The 19,462-nt window shown below is 41.9% G+C and overlaps 1 protein-coding gene across 1 annotated transcript in view; it reads right to left on the bottom strand.

The window, feature by feature from the left end:
• The window catches only part of LOC310758207 (uncharacterized protein), a 67,367-nt gene that overhangs the window by 25,066 nt on the left and 22,839 nt on the right, over positions 1-19,462 (bottom strand). Inside the window, exons 22-32 of the mRNA XM_083604135.1 lie at positions 18,700-18,756; positions 13,766-14,000; positions 13,001-13,021; positions 9,942-10,108; positions 8,478-8,582; positions 7,662-7,824; positions 7,317-7,427; positions 6,927-7,052; positions 6,727-6,843; positions 3,977-4,145; positions 429-554 (exon numbers count right to left, since the gene is read on the bottom strand). Coding sequence (XP_083460261.1) covers positions 429-554; positions 3,977-4,145; positions 6,727-6,843; positions 6,927-7,052; positions 7,317-7,427; positions 7,662-7,824; positions 8,478-8,582; positions 9,942-10,108; positions 13,001-13,021; positions 13,766-14,000; positions 18,700-18,756 — 1,397 coding nt within the window. The remainder of the gene's footprint in view (positions 1-428; positions 555-3,976; positions 4,146-6,726; positions 6,844-6,926; positions 7,053-7,316; positions 7,428-7,661; positions 7,825-8,477; positions 8,583-9,941; positions 10,109-13,000; positions 13,022-13,765; positions 14,001-18,699; positions 18,757-19,462) is intronic.

The raw sequence follows: 19,462 nt of genomic DNA, 5'->3' as shown, positions 1-19,462 counted from the left end.
GAACTCATGACCTGAACGTGATTGTGACCGATCCGGAAGTCCCATGGCTTTGCTTTTGAAAAATAGGGGGTCCTCAGTAATTAGCTAATTGGGAACCACTGCCCTAGAGAAAATCCCTTCAATGAAGAAAGGCTTACTTTTGGACTCACACTAATAATATTGACATAGTTTCAACAAAGTATCAGACAGAAAATAACCATTAAAAATCATTTTGAAATACACATGTTTTCACAATGCAGTATTGAATGTATCAAAGAGCAGGCCTTTGAATGTTGTGAATCTTGACCTTTCTACTGAAAATTCCTTACTCCGATCTGCAGCAATTGAAATTTGAAGTAACACCTCTGCTATAGATTTCTGTGAAGATTTATCATTTTCCATAGCAATCTTATCACATGTCAAAGTTATTTGGTTGTCAGGAAACATACCTTCATTGGGTCGGCCATCGGATAATATCATAATTAAAGAAGCACTTCTTTCGGGCAAAGTTCCAGCTTCCTGAGCTTCCTTCAGCATTTCAATTCCGGTTATTAATCCACCAAAAAGATTTGTCACTGGAACATAGAGGAGTAAATTGTAAAAACAGACTGTGACTAGAAAGCTCTTTTGATCACTAACTGTGGATTTTCTTCTGTGGGATGAAAGAGAAGCCACAGTAATATGCCAGAGCCAAATAGACTTTTAGAATGAATATTACATTAGCTGAAGGATCGCATTTCCTGTACCTGTCTACCTCTTCAGATAATCTGAATAGTGTAACATCTGAAATACACTTCTTTGGGAATATGGAGAGGACTTTTTCTGTGGCAGGCTGTGAAACTCCACCCCAATGAGGCACAGCTCACTTCTTGCCTTCCAGACATTATGCAAAACCTTACTTTTCAAGAGGACGTTTGGGTTGCAGGCAACTGTTTTATTAAATGGATTTAAAACGGCAGAATGGTTCTTTTTAATGTATTTTTTATTAAAGATTTCTTGTGCAACGTCTCTTTTTTCTTGTTACATTTTCTACAGGTCAGTTTCATTTGTTGAGACATTAGTATTACATTAAGAAGAAAAGGGGGGAAGAGGTGGAGAGGGCCATGGTGAGTGGGGCTGGGGTCGGGTGGCGATGTTTCTATTTTACTTAATGTATGTGTGGGGTTTTTGTGTCAGTGTCGTTTGTGCAGGTTCTCTTTGCTATTCACTTGTGTTCTTTTGGTGGTGAGAGAAGTTGGGGTTGGCCTAGGGCAGGGGTCTGCAACCTTTAAGACAAAAAGAGCCACTTGGACCCGTTTCCGAAGGAAAAAAAACTGGGAGCCGCAAAACTCGTCATTATAAAAATAACTTTTTTTGTCACTTTTTTATTATTTCTTTGTTTGACCCCTCAGAATTACTCCTCCTCATAGAAATAAACATTAAATTAACAAGTTACCTTTTTTGTGTGTGTGTTCTTCACTCCCCTTCAAAACAGTGACCAGCGTACATGCCCCCTTTCAATGCAGTGACCAGCGTACATGCCCCTTACAATGTAGTGGGCGGAAGGGCAGGAAGGTGACATCGGGACGGTGCGTGACTAACGCACGCACCGTCCCCATGCGACGTCACAGCCAGTACAGCGCCCGCCACAGTGGGGAGTGTCGGGGCGCACAATGCGCCTCCTCCTCTCGCTAGTTTCCGCCCCGGGGCCATGGCAAAGGTGTAAAAGAGCCACATGCGGCTCCGGAGCCGCGGGTTGCCGACCCCTGGCCTAGGGTGTGGTTGTTTGTTTGCGATTGGCTGTGGTGAATTTTGTTTTCATGTGTGAGTGGGGTGGGTGGGTGTTTTTGAATCAGGTTGGTGGGTTCTTGTCATTGTCTTGTTGGGCTGTGTATGTGATAAAGGGGAGTCATACTGGGGTGAAGGCATCTTCTTCTATTTTCCCCGTGTCAATTTCAGTTTATTGGTTAATTTTTCTAGTAAGGCTGTTTCCCATACTATTTGATACCGCTGGTCCATGCTTACTCCTGACAGGTCTCTCCAGTGTCTGGTTATGGTGTTTCTGGCTGCTGAGAGTAGGTGGGCAATTATTATTATTATTATTATTATTATTATTATTATTATTATTTATTATTTATACCCCGCCCATCTGGCTGGGTTTCCCCAGCCACACTGGGCAGCTTCCAACAAGACACTAAAATACAATAACCTATTAAACATTAAAAGCTTCCCTAAACAGGGCTGCCTTCAGATGTCTTCTAAAAGCTTGGTAATTATTTTTCTCTTTGACATCTGGTGGTAGTGCGTTCCGCAGGGCAGCTGCTACTACCAAGAAGGCCCTCTGCCTGGTTCCCTGTAACTTGGCTTCTTGCATCGAGGGAACCGCCAGAAGGCCCTAGGTGCTGGATCTCAGTGTCTGGGCTGAACAATGCGGGTGGAGACACTCCTTCAGGTATACTGGACCGAGGCTGTTTAGGGCTTTAAAGGTCAGCACCAACACTTTGAATTGTGCTCGGAAACGTACTGGGAGTTCTTTGTGGGGTAAGTGGGCATTGTTGTCTTGGAAGATGCTTATGGGGCCAGTATTTTATTTAGCCATTTGTTCCTTGCCTTTCTACGATGAAAATCAAACTCAGTACTCCAATAACTGCCTGAAATGTGGCATGTGTGTCACGTGCCAAGACCCCGTTACCCAGTCGCTCCCTATGTAATGAAATAACCGGATGCTATAGAGTTTTGGGGTTCAAATAGGCCACAACTTTATTGGTTACAGTTGTGAAAGGTTTGGGCATAGGCACTCGGTGAAGCCATTTATTTAACTCCAGACGGTTTGCTTGGAGTGTATGTAGGGGTAAACCACATCATGCGTGGACCCTATGACCTACATCAAATAGGGGTATCCCCCAAGGGGTCCCTGCTGGAAGAGTTCTATGGCTCTAGCCCCTGTCTGGGGGTTGGGCAGAAGCAACATGGATACCATTAACCAAGGAGGGGCAGGCAGAAGCTACAACCTTCCCTCCAACCAAGACTAAGGCTTACTCAGTGCCCAACCTCAGAAAGTTGTGGTGATTGTTATGAGGTAGGTGAAAATCAAGTGGCCAGTGCCAATTTGCCAAGTGGAAAAATTCCTGCCTGACCCCCAAATATGGAGGCCAACAATGTTCATAGCAAGGTCTCAGCATAAAAGAAGCAGCATTTGAAAAAAGGGTGGGAGACCCAATGGAAAAACAGAGGAGTGTTGGGCAGCATCAATTTATTTTCCCCAGGGAAGGACCCAAGTGATGCCCATTGGCCGGTTGGGCCCACCCTGTGGGGAATCCCCAGACCTAGGCCTGCCTGCTGTTGGCAAATCTGCAGGCAGGCCTACAGTCCTCCCCAGCTGGCTGCCAAATCTCTGGTGTGGGGCTAAGGCCAGGCCACAAAGCTGCCTGACTGTTTAAGGTAAGCAGACATCTCACAGGGATGGGTAGCAGAATACCTGAAAACGTTGTGTAAATTGCAAGGAAAATGCATACATTACAGGCAGGGGAAGAGCATCAGGGCCATTCACTGAAACAAATGGGAATAAAAACTTAAGAAAAGCCTACCCATCACTATTGTGTCAGTAACCTGCTTTTCAGCAGAGGGTGTGTTTTTTTTAAGCAGTTCAGAGCCTCCATAACCCTTCTCTGTGCTGGCATAGATTAGGCAACTATAGACTTTTTGCTGTGGCAACCTATCTCTGGAATATTGTCAGCATGGAGGTTGATCTTACACCAAATATTACAACCTTTTAAACCATGTGATGATATTTTCATTTACTTAGGCTTTTTAAAAATGTTATATTTTTTATTATAATACAACTAATAGAACTGCTGATAGAAATATTGTCCTGCTGTAGAATAATTATTTTAGTGTTTTATTTCCGAATATTGTTTTATTTTTTTATTAACTACAAGCTGCTCTTAATTTCTTCAAAGGGAAGGGCGGAATATTACATTTGTTAAATAAATAAAACCCCATTCCTCCTGCAACTTACTTCCACTAGTATCAATCCTCTGAACATAGCGTCTTGCTTCAGCCAGGTTTTCAGGAGTAGCTTGTATTAAGGTATCGTTCCATTTCTCTACATCACTCCCAAACAACACAATATTGAAGTGGTCTTCTTCCTTTACGTCTTCTAATATTTTTAACAGTGCCTCCTTTGTCTAAAGTACAAATAATAAAGGGCAAACAATTAAAGCCAGAGCACTGATGAAGAAACAGAACCTAAAGGGGCTCAGAGTCAAAAGCCCTTGTAGGAATGTAACTGGGACATACAGATGGATGACGAGCAGAAGAAAGGTCTGTGGGCCAAGTCTCCATTCAGCTCAAACTTGAGAGCTCTCTCAAAAGTTAGTACATGACAGGTATCCTACTCTGTGACTGCTTTGTTTTCTCTATCCTGATACATCTTCACTGTGTTGGAGGGACTGTCATGTAGTTGGTACATATCACATATGAAGGGATTGTTCAGAGGTGGCTGAATTTTGGAGTAAGCTGATTGCTGAGATCTCTTTGGTAACTAAACAAATTATTACTCCCTCTTCCCACCTGGCACTTTTGAACCTGTATACAGATATAGAATGGGACTCCCTCAACTGGAGGACTCAGGCTTGCCTCCCTCCTCTGAATCAGAAGAGGAGTCTCTCATGTTTCCCCAGCCCCCAAAGGCTGCATAACAAGCTAAGATCAGTTAGCTCTTTTGGAGAGGTGGCGTTTATGGAACTCCAGGTCTAGAAAACATATAAGGCTTCATTTGGAGCTCAGTGCTTACAGAGACAACAGCTTGCAAGGCATGACCCTGGGAGCTCTCAAGGGTTCTGTGGGAGCTCTGGATACCCTGGACTCTTATATAGAGTCCTTGATGGGAAACTGCTGGGAATCTTCTGTGAGCATTGAGCTCTTGTAGAATAGGAGGATATCATCAATCAACTGTTTCATGGGCAAGGGAGAGTTGCAGTGGGGAACTCCCTTCTTTCCACCTCTACTGGAAAATCAGTGATTTTTTAAAAATAAAAAAAATGCTTATCACATCTTTAACAATAAGAACAACAAATATTTTTCCACAATAAGAGTTATAAAACACCAAGATTGGAATTTCCATGAGAGTAGCGTGCTCAATAACTGATTTGTTGTTACACCAGTATAACATACCAAAAAAAGAAGAAAAATGCAACAAACTAATCAAACTACAGCTAATATATAGTAAATCATGATTCACATAAAATGAAAAAAAAACAAACAAACCCAAAATATAGTGCAAAATCTTAAAATAAATAATACTTTGAGATTAATGGAAGTAATAGAAATGATTAAACCTTAATTCAAAATAGTAATACAGCTAGAGCACCAGTAGTATAAGTGATGTTATGATAAAGAGGTTTTATAAAAGAAATCTTTCCCTTTCCCCCAGTTCACCAAAGGAAGGGGAGGTTATACAATATGAAAAGCTGCTGCCATAAAATTACCAATTGTGGCTGTGCTCATAAAATCTATAAAGTCAACTCAAGTTGCAGTAAAATTGTCTTTTAAAATTTGTCCCCGTGGAAGTCTCAATCTATTTGTCAATTTTTTCTAATAGTGCAGTCTGCCATACCTTTCTATACCAATTTATAACATTTACTCCTTCTAGGTTCTTCCAGTGTCTTACTATAATAGTACTCGCTGCTTGCATAAGCAATCATATCAGGTCATTATTAATGTGGACAAAGTGTTAAAGTAATTTTGCCAATTTCCACAAAGATGAAGAACCAAAAGTGCTGTATTAAGGGGTAGTCTCCCTCCCCAAATGATAATAGGTACCAGTTAACTGACACCCTCTCCAACTTATTAGTGAGGGATGTTAGGATTCATTCACTGTGTTGCAGTCATGGGATTGTTTATATCACATGACGGTGTAGGTTTTCATTCCACATTGAGGGAAGTGACAGCGACAGGATGTTTTTATTACTGTGTTTCCATGATGTAGGATTTTTGTCCTCTGTTCTTTCTCTTTGCTGTCTGATGCTGAAGAGGAAGGAGCTGAGTTACGATGCTCTGAGTGTACATATGTAAATAAACGTAGATTAGCCAAATTGCTGCGCTACTGAGTCTGAACACTGACTGCCTATACTCTGCTGATCCTGAAGTGTGCTAATGCTTCTTGGTATTAGTCGCTGTGATGTTCGGACTGGAGAAAGCTTTTGAATCTCCCGAAAGACCAACCAGGAGGGAGAGAACATGCCAGTCGAGCACGTGTCTCTGCCGGACTCCTACTCATGTGTAGGACCTCCTGACAATTAGGGTGCATCATCAGCAGTCTTCTGGGAGTTAAATAAAATCTATGTAATTTTTAAAGAATATCTCCCAATTCCTTGCCAAACTTGAATGGAAAGGAGGTTTTGTCCAAAGACTGTTCATCTTTCATAATGTTGTCCCGCTGCTATTTCACAGTGTCTATAGGGGACAGTTAAAAGGGGACAGTAATAGTTTACAAATTAGTAATAGAATATCTTTCTCCAGAAAACAATGGTTTCTCAAATAAGGTGAGTTGTCTACTAGCAATTTCCCTAATTGCCCTAATCACAAAACCTTAAATAATCCTGCAGCCAGGCTCTAAATGACTTAAGCATATACTCAGCAAAAGCATCCACTAAACTCTGCAGGCATTCTGTCTAAACTGCTTGGAATAAATGATTATGACACACCCTCTCTCCATTAACTTAAGTGTTGCTTACATTTCGAGTTGATTTTAGAGTACTTGGTTACCTGATCTAGTTTTCGTCCGGACATTGAGCCACTGATATCTATAATGAAAACAACATTCTTGGGCAAATGTGAAACATTTTGTGGTGCAAAGAAATGTACAAAGTACCCGTTGACCATCTGAAAAACAAAAACAAAAACAAGTGTTGGACGACATTACAATCACATCCACTGGCACATCAGTTCACATTAGTTCTGTTTACCTGTAAATTGCCTGGGGTTTCTCTGTTCACATCGTATTTTATGACAAAATCTCCACTCAACAGTGTTGTTTGACAATCTACACAAGTTCGCTGTTGGTCCATGGTAGGCTTGAAAGAAACATGACCCTGAAAGCACAAGCATCCATCCATGTGAAATTTTAACAAACAGTTATGAAAGGTTTTTTGTTCTTCACCTGGCATTATTGTTGAAAACATGAACAATAACATTGCAAGAGAGTAAGTACCTTGAAGATTAAAGACTCTGAAAGTACAAGGCAAAGTCACAAATAAACATCTAGCCCAGACCTCCCAATTAATTATTGCTGTCTCAAGTTTAGTGAACATTTTTAGTGCTGTGGAACTGTCCTTATGTATCATTGTAAAACATACCTTTTTCCCTGAGAAAGACTTATGTATGACTGGTAACAAGTCATTGGTGATGAAAGATCCTTCTGCGTCCAGAAAGCTGATGCCCTGGGGCTCGAATATGTTTGCCTCGATCTGAAATGTTAATTTGAATAATGCTGTAATTGACAAAGTCACAGATACTACAGTTCGGAGGGAGTTAAGCATCTTAACTACAGCAAACACCCTTGCAGCAAGGAGAGGTAACTCAGAACCAATCACCTATCTTCTTTAACAAGATGCATCCAGTTCTTTGAGCTTTTGTCACTCATTCAATATAATTTTGGCAAACTTTTACAACAGTTCCATTTAATATAATAGGTACATTACCTCAAAGTTATTGACAAGCTGCTTCGGGTTTACTTTTAGAAACAATTCATATTTTCCAAAGGATCTCTTCAATAGCTCCTCATATTGCAACTGAAAAGTGACTTTGCTGGCTGCTGCAATGTTGACTGAAACACTGAATTTTTCAGTTTTTCTCCCAGAAGCCCTTCACAGGTTAAAAAGAAGTTTGTTACAAGATTAACAGCATTAATGTTACAAAAGTAACAATCCCATTGAAACCCTTAGATCTCTAAACTTTTTTTAAAAAATCCAAATCTCCAGGGCCTGATGAGCTTCACCGAAGGGTACTAAAGGAGCTTGTGGGTGTTAACACAGAGGCTCTGTCTATAATCTTCTTGGATAATTCCTGGAGAACAGGTGAGGTCCTAACCCTAACCCTGCAGACTGGAGATGGTCAAATGTTGTACCTCTCTTCAGAAAGTTGACGGTGGGGGGGAGGGAGAAGACTATCAATCAGTCAGTTTGACATCAATATCAGGAAAGGTCCAAGAACAGATAATTAAACAGTGAGTCTGTGATCACTTAGAAAAGGATGCAGTGATTGCTAAAGCCCAGCATGGGTTTCTCAAAAACAACTTGTGCCAGACAAATCCAATTCCTTTTTTTGAGTCGAGTTACAAGCTTGGTGGATTAGGAGAATGCTGTGGGCATAGATCTCAAGGAGGTTCACAAAATAAGAATGAAAAATATAAACACAAAAGCCACATAGATGACCCTCAGGGTCCCTCCCCACTCTATAATACTATGATTCTATGAGTGTAAATAAACTATCAGGATATGGAAGGGTCTCACTCTCACTTTACAAGACCTGCAGTCTGTCCTCTTGAAACTGCCTTTTGATACTGTTGCTGGGCAGCCTCTTTTTCCTTTATTGTTCCAGGGTAGGTGACACCATCAATAGTCCTAGAGAAGAAACAGCAGGTAAATATCTGGCCTTCTATGCAGATATCTGAAAATAATTTCATTGGCCTTCTTCATGACTTATCAACTAAATCACATTGCCTCCCTCCACATTACAGTTTACAGGACTTCGTCTTTTTCTGGGTACATTGTACATTTGTTTAAACGATGAATGTTTTCAACTGTCTTAAGCCAGGGGCATTCAGTGTGGTGACTTTTCAATGTTGTTGGATGCCAGGTGTCATCATCCCTGACCTTTGGCCGTGTTGTTGAAGTCTGATTGGAGGCTGAGACCAGCAACGATGCTGTTAATACACCCAACACCCCTGGGTTAGGTGTATTAAATACCATGTAGTAGAATATCAATTGTTTTGCAGTCAAAGAGGAAGGGTCTGAGCTCAGAGTACTTGCTTTCCATGCTTAAACCCCAGGCTCAATCCCTGGCACTGAGACAGAGTTCTGTCTGAAACCCTAGAAAGCTCCTACCAGTTAGTAGACAACACTGGGCTAGATGGAAAGAAGCTACCTGGGTTCGTCTGAGAAGGAAGGGACGGCTATTACCCCAAAGAAGACTTTTGATGAACTCATGTGCCAATGTAGCTGAGCAGTAGCAGCTGGTGTGATGGGACAAACCCACAGATCCACCCTCCTAACACTGGCACAGCTCTCCTCAACAGTGCAAGGCCGCACAGTGGCAGAGTTTTGCAGTTGAAACAATAAAACGCATTGTTCTGTTATTGTGCATAAGTGTCTTTGTTCACAGGAAGCTTGAGGTAGAGCAGCCTTCCCTAAGCTGGTGCCCTTCAGAGGTTTTTTTGACTACAACTTCCATCATATTGGATCATTGTCCATGCTGGCTGTAGCTCATGAGAATTGCAGCCCAAAACCTCTGGAAGGCACCAGGTTGGTAAATGTTAGGCTAAGTATTGTATGAGGAAACTGTAGTTTTTACCAAATGTGCAGTCATGAGGAAAACTCATTCCACAAAGAGGGCTCGTTGTTAAAACACTGTTGGGTCAAGTATTGGACAAGTTGAAAGAAAAGTGCAGAGGAGGAAAATTTAACCCACCAGCTGAGCAACTGCAGACATTCACTCAACACATTTACTGCAACAATTTTCCTATCACGTGTGAAATCCAAGTTGCAACGTGCCTTGACCAGTCATTGTGAGGGGAGAAACATCACAGATATATTTTCAGGGCAACTGAGCCTATTTGTAAACTAACCATCACCCTTTAACTAAAGAAATCAGATGGAAAGCAAAGGAAATAATGAAACACCAAGTATTTTAAGTCTACGAAGACTGAGTTGTATTGTGCTCAATTCCTCAAGACAGTTGTTTAGAAAGTAAGTTGTACTCACATGGTGAAGTTGGTGATGAAAGCCGTCTTTGGAAGCTCCACATCAAATAAGGCTTCCTTGGAGACATTGGCACGATTGACAGCTCGACTAGTGATGACATTGTGGGAAAATCGGGAGGTAACGAAGCACTCAATTTTCAGGCTGTAAATATCTATTCCATCAGTGATCTGGAGAGACAGAGAAACTAAAAATCACCACCGTTTGTTTGATGCAATAGTGAAACAATAACCAATCAGAATTTGACTGAGCAAGATATGTATAAATCAAACATTAATTTCAGTACACTGTTTTAATCCCTCAACGTGGAACAGAAATGGAACAGTAAATAGAATTACCATTCATTTTCTTGATATTTTTGATACAAAAGATGGAATAACATTATCCTCACTACTATATTGCCAAAGTGCTACTGTTATATTTTTATTTTTATTTATTAAATTTGTATACCACCCTAGATCTCAGGGAGTCTTTAAACCTCCTTTGTTGACCACTAGCATTACGCTTTCCATTTTTATGTTCGGAATAGAGTAGTTGCTTTGGAAGATGATAATCAGGCAACCAAACAACATGACCAGCCCAACAAAGTTGATGCTGAAGAATCCTTGCTTCAACACTGGTGATCTTTGCTTCTTCCAGTACACTGGTATTAGTTCACCTGTCTTCCCAAGCCAGTCTAGCCCCTCCCCCTTCTCAGGCTGAACAGAGTGGATCCTGCTGAGGTACTCAACTGCCTCATTCCTTGAATCAGAACAACTGAATCTGTATCCACTGACCATGTGCTGGTTCATGACTAGGGGCTTCCATATTTCCTGGTCCTGCCCCCATTAGCATTTGCTGATCACCATGGGACATTTGGATTGGGGTTTAGGATGGGTTTTTGGAAGACAGCTGTGCGTGAATTTGTTTTAAGTGTGTAGATCAGTTGACCAACACACAGTCTTCGCAGTGTCACAATGACTGGTAGATTCTTATCTGCTGCAGCCTTTATCCACCTTCACAGCCATTGTAACATACCACTTGCTATCTTTCACCTGTTCTGCCATTGAGGACTTCTTGGATCATTCTTTGTCTAGCTCTTTCCCTTTGACCTTACTGCCTTGGGTGACCCTGCTGGGAGTACAAGACTCTTGACAGCTTCACTCACAAGGGTCATAGGAATGGGCAATCCCACTCACCACAACAAGGTGATGATCCAGCGAGTGAGTCATTATTGGTGCTTGTTATTGGACCCACCCAGAAACATTACAGTGTGAAGTAGCCCTGAGGAGGAGAGGTATTTCTTTATTGACAATATTGCTAACTAATACTTCAGAGAGGAATTGTAGAGACTACCAGGAGTCAAGTGACAAGCTTAACCTTGCTCTTGAGTGCTTTTTCTATCTAAGGACAAAAACTCTCCTAGTATAGCAGATCCTTCATTTGATTCCCCCCACTCCACTCCATTTTATTTTTATTTTTGTTACTTCAAAACCATAGTAGTGGCTCAGATTTTGATAAGAAAGGGGTTGTTGTTAACCTTTCATTGCTTCCCAGTTGTCCAACAGGCACAATACACATGTGTACTTTTGGTTCTGTACATGCAGCAAACCCTCAACCTATTCCCAAAAGAAAAGGAACTTAGTGCTGATTTTTTGTTTGTTCTTCCTGCTTGTTTATTTAACCCCTTATTTCTACATACTTTCCCCCCTGTCCTTGATTTATTAAGCAACTTAGGTAAATATGCTGAACAAAGTTTGATTGCAGCATTACATTTCAAAAACATGCATTCTTTCTACAATTCAGGGAAACCCAAATTGACTGAAGGCATTGATTCCCAATCTCTAGATACTGTTGGACTACAGCTGTCATCATCCTTGACCACTGACCATGAAACTTTCCTATCTTGCATTGCAAATTCCATATCTTGAAATAATTAGCAGGGCTAAGAGCATTAATATTTAAAACAGAACCAATGTAATAATAAAAGGTTTTGTCATTAATGGGATGTACCTATAACTAAGGGGTTAACTAGCCTTTCTTTGTTCAAGGGCCGCAATGCCAGCAGTGGGAGTATCTCCACATACATGCACGACACATGCCACATACATGCAGACCACAGACACTCAGCACACATACAACATACAAACTCAAGAGGCATGCAGGCATAGAGCACTCCACTCTCTCACAACACACACTTATGCATATACTTTGCACACAAACATGCATGCACATACAAACAACCAGCATTTTCTGCCATCTCCTGGGGTGGAGATGGCTGAAAAATGCTGTCAAGGGCAAGCAGAGGGCTTGTCTCCAATGTGAGTGCTGTGCTGCTTAGCACTGAGATCAGGAGACAAAATCCCACTGTTTGCTCTTTAAGAGTAAAAGGCAGCATCTCCCCCACTCTCAATGCTGGGGTGGTGGTAAAGATCAAGCAAAGGGCTTCTTTCTGATCAAAGCGCTGTGGTGCTTAGTGCTGAGCTGGGAACCCCTTTGCTTGCTCTTTACAGAGGATTTCTAAGGAGTGTGCAGATGGATATTTTTATTTTTTAAAAAAAACCTTTTATTGATTTTCAGACTTACATCCTAGGACATATCATTGATTGACAAGCAGTACAAAATACAGTGGTACCTCGGGTTACATACGCTTCAGGTTACAGACTCCGCTAACCCTGAAATAGTGCTTCAGGTTAAGAACTTTGCCTCAGGATGAGAACACAAATCGTGCTCTGGCGGCAGCGGGAGGCTCCATTAGCTAAAGTGGTGCTTCAGGTTAAGAACCGTTTCAGGTTAAGTACGGACCTCCGGAACGAATTAAGTACTTAACCCGAGGTACCACTGTACAAGAAAAAGGGACATCATATTAAACATATTATCTTCACACCACATACTGAAGGTGTGTGGGGGGGTGTCACAATCAAATGGTCTGTGGAAAGGCAGAGAGGTTTCGTGTCCTGATTTCAGTGCTGAGATTGGGAAATTAAACACTAAAAACCAGGCAGAGCACGTTATCTCCCCTCAGGCTATCCTCCCCTATATGCCAAGAACAACCTAAGTTTAAAAATAAGACGAGTACTTACAGTATTTGCAACATTTCTTTTCTGTAAAGAAAAAACAAAATAATAAATTTCATTACCACCATATTCATTTGGAAATGCTCACACTAATAGGTGCATTTCAGTTTATTAGCCCTCATCGAGGCCATCTCTGACTCCAAGCATTTGTCCACTTTATTCTGAGGGTTCGTTCTGATCATTCTGGAGACTAGGTGCAGAAGAGATGGGGAAAATAGGAAGCTGTCTTATACCAAGCCAGACCATTGGCCCATTTAGCTCAGTATCGTCTAATCTTACTGGCAACAGGTCTGCAGGGGTTCAGACAGCAGTGTCTCCCAACCTTTCACCACTCAACATGGAACATGGGCATTACAAGACTAGCGGCGGGGCCTCTACTGATCTGACTTACCCATTATCTGAATTGTAACCTATAGTGCAACCCTATCTTCTCAGAGGTAAGTCCCATTGAATTCAAGGGCCCTTACTCGCACAGAAGTGTGTATAGCATTGCAGTCCTAGATGCTTATAATGCCAGTGGACACACCTGGCATCTAGGGATCCTTTGAGTACAAGAGATAATATCTAGGATATCTAGGAGTCTACTTTGATACAAGGAGAAATAATCCATACATCACTCTGTTTTTGTCCTAGGGATATTCATGCACTGGAAGAAATACATTTACACTTGCAGAGCCCTGCCCCTGAAGCCTTTTGATGGCGTTTCAGTGCCAACATGGGATTGTTTGTATCAATCCTATTATTTCAATCGCTGCTTCTATGTATTCTTACCTTGATGTTTCTGATATTAGAGATTAAAAAATCGGATGTCCCAAGAGCAGGAATCAGTGCCAACAGAGTACAAAACAGGAGCTGGTTCCCCATGGTCAAAGAATGAATAAGAAAGCAGGAAGGATGAGCAGCCTTATAATCCATTTTGCAACAAGTTAATAGGTAACCAAAGCAGCAAATATTTATATACAGCTTTGTCAAGGATTGCTGGGTCTCCAGCATCGCAAGGTCAGAGGTTCATGTTCTGAAGCTTACAAAGGCAAAAATTTGAGCTGGTGTTGAGACAAAATTTAAGTGTAGGATCTTGAGTGTCTTTTCAGTGCAGATGTTTCGGCTGTGCCCACATGTCTCAAAATTTGGCTGTCTTTCCAGCTCAACCCCACAGCCTCCTCATCTTCAAAAATGAAGCAGGGAAAATGAAGAAAAGCCAAAGGGGAGGCAAGTGCCTGTACCTTTGGTATTCTTGTTTGCTCCCAGGCTGAGGGAGGTAGTTGAACCTAGCTACAGAGTGGGTTGTGGAGAGGACAGTGGGGCTCACTGGTTGATGACTTGGGCTGCATACACGATGCCCTCTTTGCCACAGGCCCACTGGACAAGGCTGTTTGACACATTTTCAACAGCTACCCTGGGATCTCACCTAGAAGTTCCCTTCTGTAGGCAGCCATCTTACCACAGGGAGCTGAGGGCCACGTGGCTGTGTCCTGGGTGCCCCTGTCTGTCACATTAGCCAGCTCACTGTGAGTTCACCAGTGTTTTATTTGGGTGTCCCATGTGTTTCCCTCGCTTGTGTTAGGTGTCATTTGGGGTCCCTGCAGGATGTTTGGATAAAAGTATGGTTATCTATGCAGCTGGTGGCAATTGCTGAAAGCATTTCTTGATGCCCTTTGAACCCAGCCTCACCCTTGAGAAGCTGGGATCGAAGTGCGCATGGCATCGTCACGCCGGCCTCCCTGAGCCACTTTGTGATCCTTGCAAGGTGGTGCAGGAGAGACTCAGTGAGGGCGGTGTGAGCAGCGCCCCCAAAATATGTGTTTGGGGCAATTGCCCTGACAGCCCCCCACGATATGCCCCTGCCTTCAGGTCTTGGAGGGGAGAGAAAAAAACAATCTGATCCTGGCATTCTAGTTTCTTCACGAAAAAAGAGCGAGAAATTCCTCAAATGCAGGAATACTGCCATACTCTGTCCAGATCGCTCAGACTCATGTCTGGTCTGATGCAGTTAAAATAAAATATTGTTAAACATTAAGGACATCTAAACATCTCCATCGTCTTTTCAGTGCCTATTGAAGAACTTTCCCTCCAAACAATTTTCCGAATAACTTTTTCAACTGGGGATTTTTATCCCAGTAACTGCATGGAATTTGGATGGCTTAATATATGAAATTGTTTTAATTTTTGATGTTATTATTGTTAATCACTTTGCGGTGTTTCATAGGACGCAATTCATAAATGGAGTTCAGTAAATGCCTAAATAAGAACATCAAAAACATTTTAAAACTGTCACATATCTTCACAGCTAATAATGACAAGGTTGCTATATTTTCTGGGCATATCATCTGCATACTGCAGACTTCAGGTTGAAAAGTAGCTCTGGCCTCATATTGCAGGTTGGAGTGGCTTATGACAGCCCTGCAGTGTAGTTCTTGCTGAATACTGTAGGCTGAATACTGTAGGTTGAGGGGTCAGGCTGAGAGAGTAGTTTATAACAACCCTGTACTGTAGTGCTGTTACCTCCATGTTACATGTCAGCATTGGATTGTGGTTTACATTTATTACAACTTGGGAAGGAGGAGAGAGAGAGAGAGAGAGAGAGAGAGAGAGAGACTGACTGACTTATAGCAGCTCTGCAACCACTCTGAATATGACAGGTCAGAGGGGCGGCTGAGACTGGCTTAGGTTTCCCACCCTCACTAGTATCAGAAGGTCTCATATTCCACTGACTTGCATTCAAATAGGTTCTGCTTTTCAGAAACTCCACCCACATTGCCCCCCCCCCCGGTTTTGTTCGTTAAATAAACCAGTGGAAACTAGGAAGAGCAGAGGTCCCTCTCTTTGCTGCCATTGTGGGGTGGTTTTATTTTTTATTTTTTATTTTTTTTTTTGAGGGAGGGAATCTGTTGCCAAATCACAAAAGAAGAGAAATTTTAGATTTGTCCCTTGATTTCTATGGACAGCTTTTTAAAGGTCTATGGACAATGGAAATTAAAGTGTGTGTGTGTGTGTGCGTGTGTTCTCTGGAAAAGAAAGGGGACAATGGGGAAGAAAGTTTGTGTTTGTGTGATAAAGAACACAAGACTGCTAGAGAGAAGAAAAAGAAAAGCCAGGAGGGGAAACATAACTATTTTGGCTAGTAGCCATTTATTGCTTTATCCTTCATGGGAGGCGTGGGTGGTGCTGTGGTCTAAACCACTGAGCCTCTTGGGCTTGCTGATCAGAAGGTCGGTGGTTCGAATCCCCGCGACAGGGTAAACTCCCGTTGCTCTGTCCCAGATCCTGCCGAGTGGCGGAGCAAGGTCAGGTGGTACCCAGTGTGGAAAATTTATTGTCACCCCCCCCACACACGCAGTGAATTATTATTTGCCTGCAACAATGAGTTGACTTTATTTCATTGGGGAGGGGGGTAAAGTTGTTGAGCTTTTGCAGAGCCAGCCTTTTTTTTGGGGGGGGGACATCGCGTGCCCTGTGGCGAGGAGCCTGTCGGCCACCATACACCTGAGGGAGAGCCGCTGGGTGGACCGTTTTGGCAGTGGGAAGCCTGTGCGCACCAAAGCAACGGCGTCTATCACAACCGTTGACTGCCGCACATCATTTTGTCATCCCCCTCAGAGGTGGCACCCGGGGCACACCGCACCCACCTTGCGATATCTCTGCACCTGCCAACCTAGCAGTTTGAAAGCACGCCAGTGCAAGTAGATAAATAGTTACTGCTGCGGCAGGAAGGTAAACGGCATTTCTGTGCGCTCCGGCTTTTGTCATGGTGTTCCGTAGCACCAGAAGCAGTTTAGTCATGCTGGCCACATGACACTGAAAGCTGTCTGTGTCCATCCAAGTTTATGGCCATCACTGCCTCCTGTGGGAGTGAGTTCCACATGACTTTGAGCTGCATGAAGAAGTACTTTTAAAAATATCTGTCCTGAAGCTTTAAACGTTCTGCTTCATTGGATACCCACAGGTTCTAGTGATATGAGGGAGATAAACTTTTCTCTAGCCACTTTCTCCAGGCCATGCATAATTATATAAATGTCTACCATGTCACCTCTTACCTTTTCTATAATCAAGTAAGTCCCAAACGTTGCAAACTTTCCTCATAGGGGACTCACTCCATCCCCACAATCTTTTTGGTTGCCCTTTTCTGAACCTTTTCCAACTGCTCTGAGGTGAAATGACCAGCACTGCACACACATTTGGCAGGCAAACATATTGCAAATGTACTATCTTCGGATTATCTATTGGCTTTAGATAAACAGACATTTGACCTCCTCAATGTTCCTTTAAGAGAAGCACAAAGGTCTTCACGTATAGCTTTTCAGAAATACCATTGATCAGAAGTGTGCTTCGGAAGAGGAGCTGTGTGGGGATTGTTTGGAACTCTATGTGAGTACAGTCTTGGATGAGGACGACTCTTTTGTATATGTAGTTTTGCAAGCCTAATGCTTTGACGCTGTTCCAATGGGTTAGGGCAAAGTCTTTCTTAAATGTTGATTTAATGGCTCCTTTGGCACCCATGAATGACTGTAGCTTGGTGGCAGAGTGCCTGCTTTGTAGAATGTCCCAAGTCCAATCTCTGATACCTGCAACTAAATGGATCAGACCTTCTTCCAGAGACCCTGGAAAGACATTGCTAGCTGGAGTAGCCATTACAGAACTAGATGGATGAATATTATTATGACCTAATCTATAAAACAGATTTCCATATTTCTAAGTCTATACTTTCGGAAATGAATGGACAATACTGGTAATGTGAATTTGAAGGCCCTTTGGGGTGAAATGGTATGGTAAAAATGAAGTTTAAGTCAACTGTTTCTTATCCTCTTTAAATACAGGGTGCATGAAACTGGAACTTAGAAAGACTGTTGGGGCATTTCTGAGAGGAATGTTGCAATACTGTTATTGAAGTGAGCTAGGCACCCTAATCACAAATTGGACTGTGAGTGTATTTGAGTTAATGGAGCAATGTTTAACCCCTCATAATGGAATAGGAATACAGGATTTCCTGGGACTGTCTCTAGTCCCCTTCTCATGTTACACTGGTGGTATGGGAGCTGATAGGACATGGCATCATCGGGATAGCATGGCCCATGCTAGTGAAAAAGCCCATTTCCCCCAGTGGTAGCAGGGTGACCCTCCTGCTGGAAACCTAAGGATTCTTGAAATGTTGTTTAAAAATAGCATTAATCATATATACATGGCAGGTGTTTACACTGTGATTTGTTTGTTCCAAAATCCATCTAGAATCTCTGTACCACCATAACTGTATTTAATACATGATATAATAGCACATTAAGTGAAGGGGACTTTCTACAGCACTTTCTTCCTTAGGAGATGGTGTTTTTTGTGTGAAATAAAGGTGAAAACAAGAGCCTGAACAGCAGTAGATTTCAGAATATTTTTAGTAACTGTATTATAGATCGTGTACAACCCCACCCCACATAGTGTCTTTGTCAAACTGGTTCCCTCCCTTTTAGTAACCATAAATGATAATTTTTTGTTCCTTGTACGTGTTGCCAAATTAGCAAAAAACAAAACAAAAGCCTGCCCTGAAATTTGTCCAATTAGATGATTAGATTTAATAGCTCCACATTTAAAATTCTGCATTAAACATTTACAATTTTAATAGTTATCACTGAAATGAAATGTAATAGTTACACTTAATACAAAAGATGGACATTTTTACTGCTTTAAATGCTGTTCTTCAAGGAGTTATATCCAGTGACCAGCAGGTAAAATTGACATTGGCTCCCTGTTCAATCCTGTAATCTTGCTTGTTTTGCCTTAAAAATGAAAGAGAAAAGAACAATAAGTGCCCATTGAAAGTAAAAGCCCCCTTGAAAGTCACATGGGCTTCTCAGTTATCCCCCTGCAAAAGATTTTTGTTTTAACATGACTGCATTTATAGCCATTCCCCTGATTTTTGCTAGCAAACCCCTTTCCTTTGCAAATGGGATGAAAGGATCTGCCAATTTCACTTATCTCCATTTCTCATTTTTCCCATCTTAAATTCAGCCTTCCACATTTATGCAGCAATTCACAGTATAAAAACGAAAAATCCTCATGAAGATTCATCAACATTCAATGCAAATTTCTCCTAATAAACACATTTTGGGATGTGTTTTTTTACTAATGAACGCATTTTTGAAAGCAATTTCCTCTAATATAATGCATTCTGTATGTCATTTTCACTAACATTTGTATGCACATTTCCCCCTAATATATGTATTTTTGTAAACATTGGTTGGTTGGAGAACTGTATAGCAAAATTCATTTGCCCAGGCAGGCGCATTATGTGACCCATGAGAGCAGCAAAACAGCAAGACTGTACAGTGGTGATGGGATAAAACCAGGCCAAATCTTTCTTGACAGCAGCAGGCAGGGTAAGGGTTGGCATGACATTGGGTCCAAGGACCCAATAAGCCCTCCCCACTGATGTTAACCCCCCGCTCCTTCACAAGGGGTAATTTTTTTTCGTTGGCAAAGACT

The sequence above is a fragment of the Podarcis filfolensis genome, assembly GCF_964270895.1.
Source record: "Podarcis filfolensis genome assembly, chromosome: 2".
NCBI classification, from domain to species: domain Eukaryota; kingdom Metazoa; phylum Chordata; class Lepidosauria; order Squamata; family Lacertidae; genus Podarcis; species Podarcis filfolensis.
The sequence above is the reverse complement of the archived record's forward strand: the minus strand, read 5'-3'. Positions and strand labels throughout refer to the sequence as shown.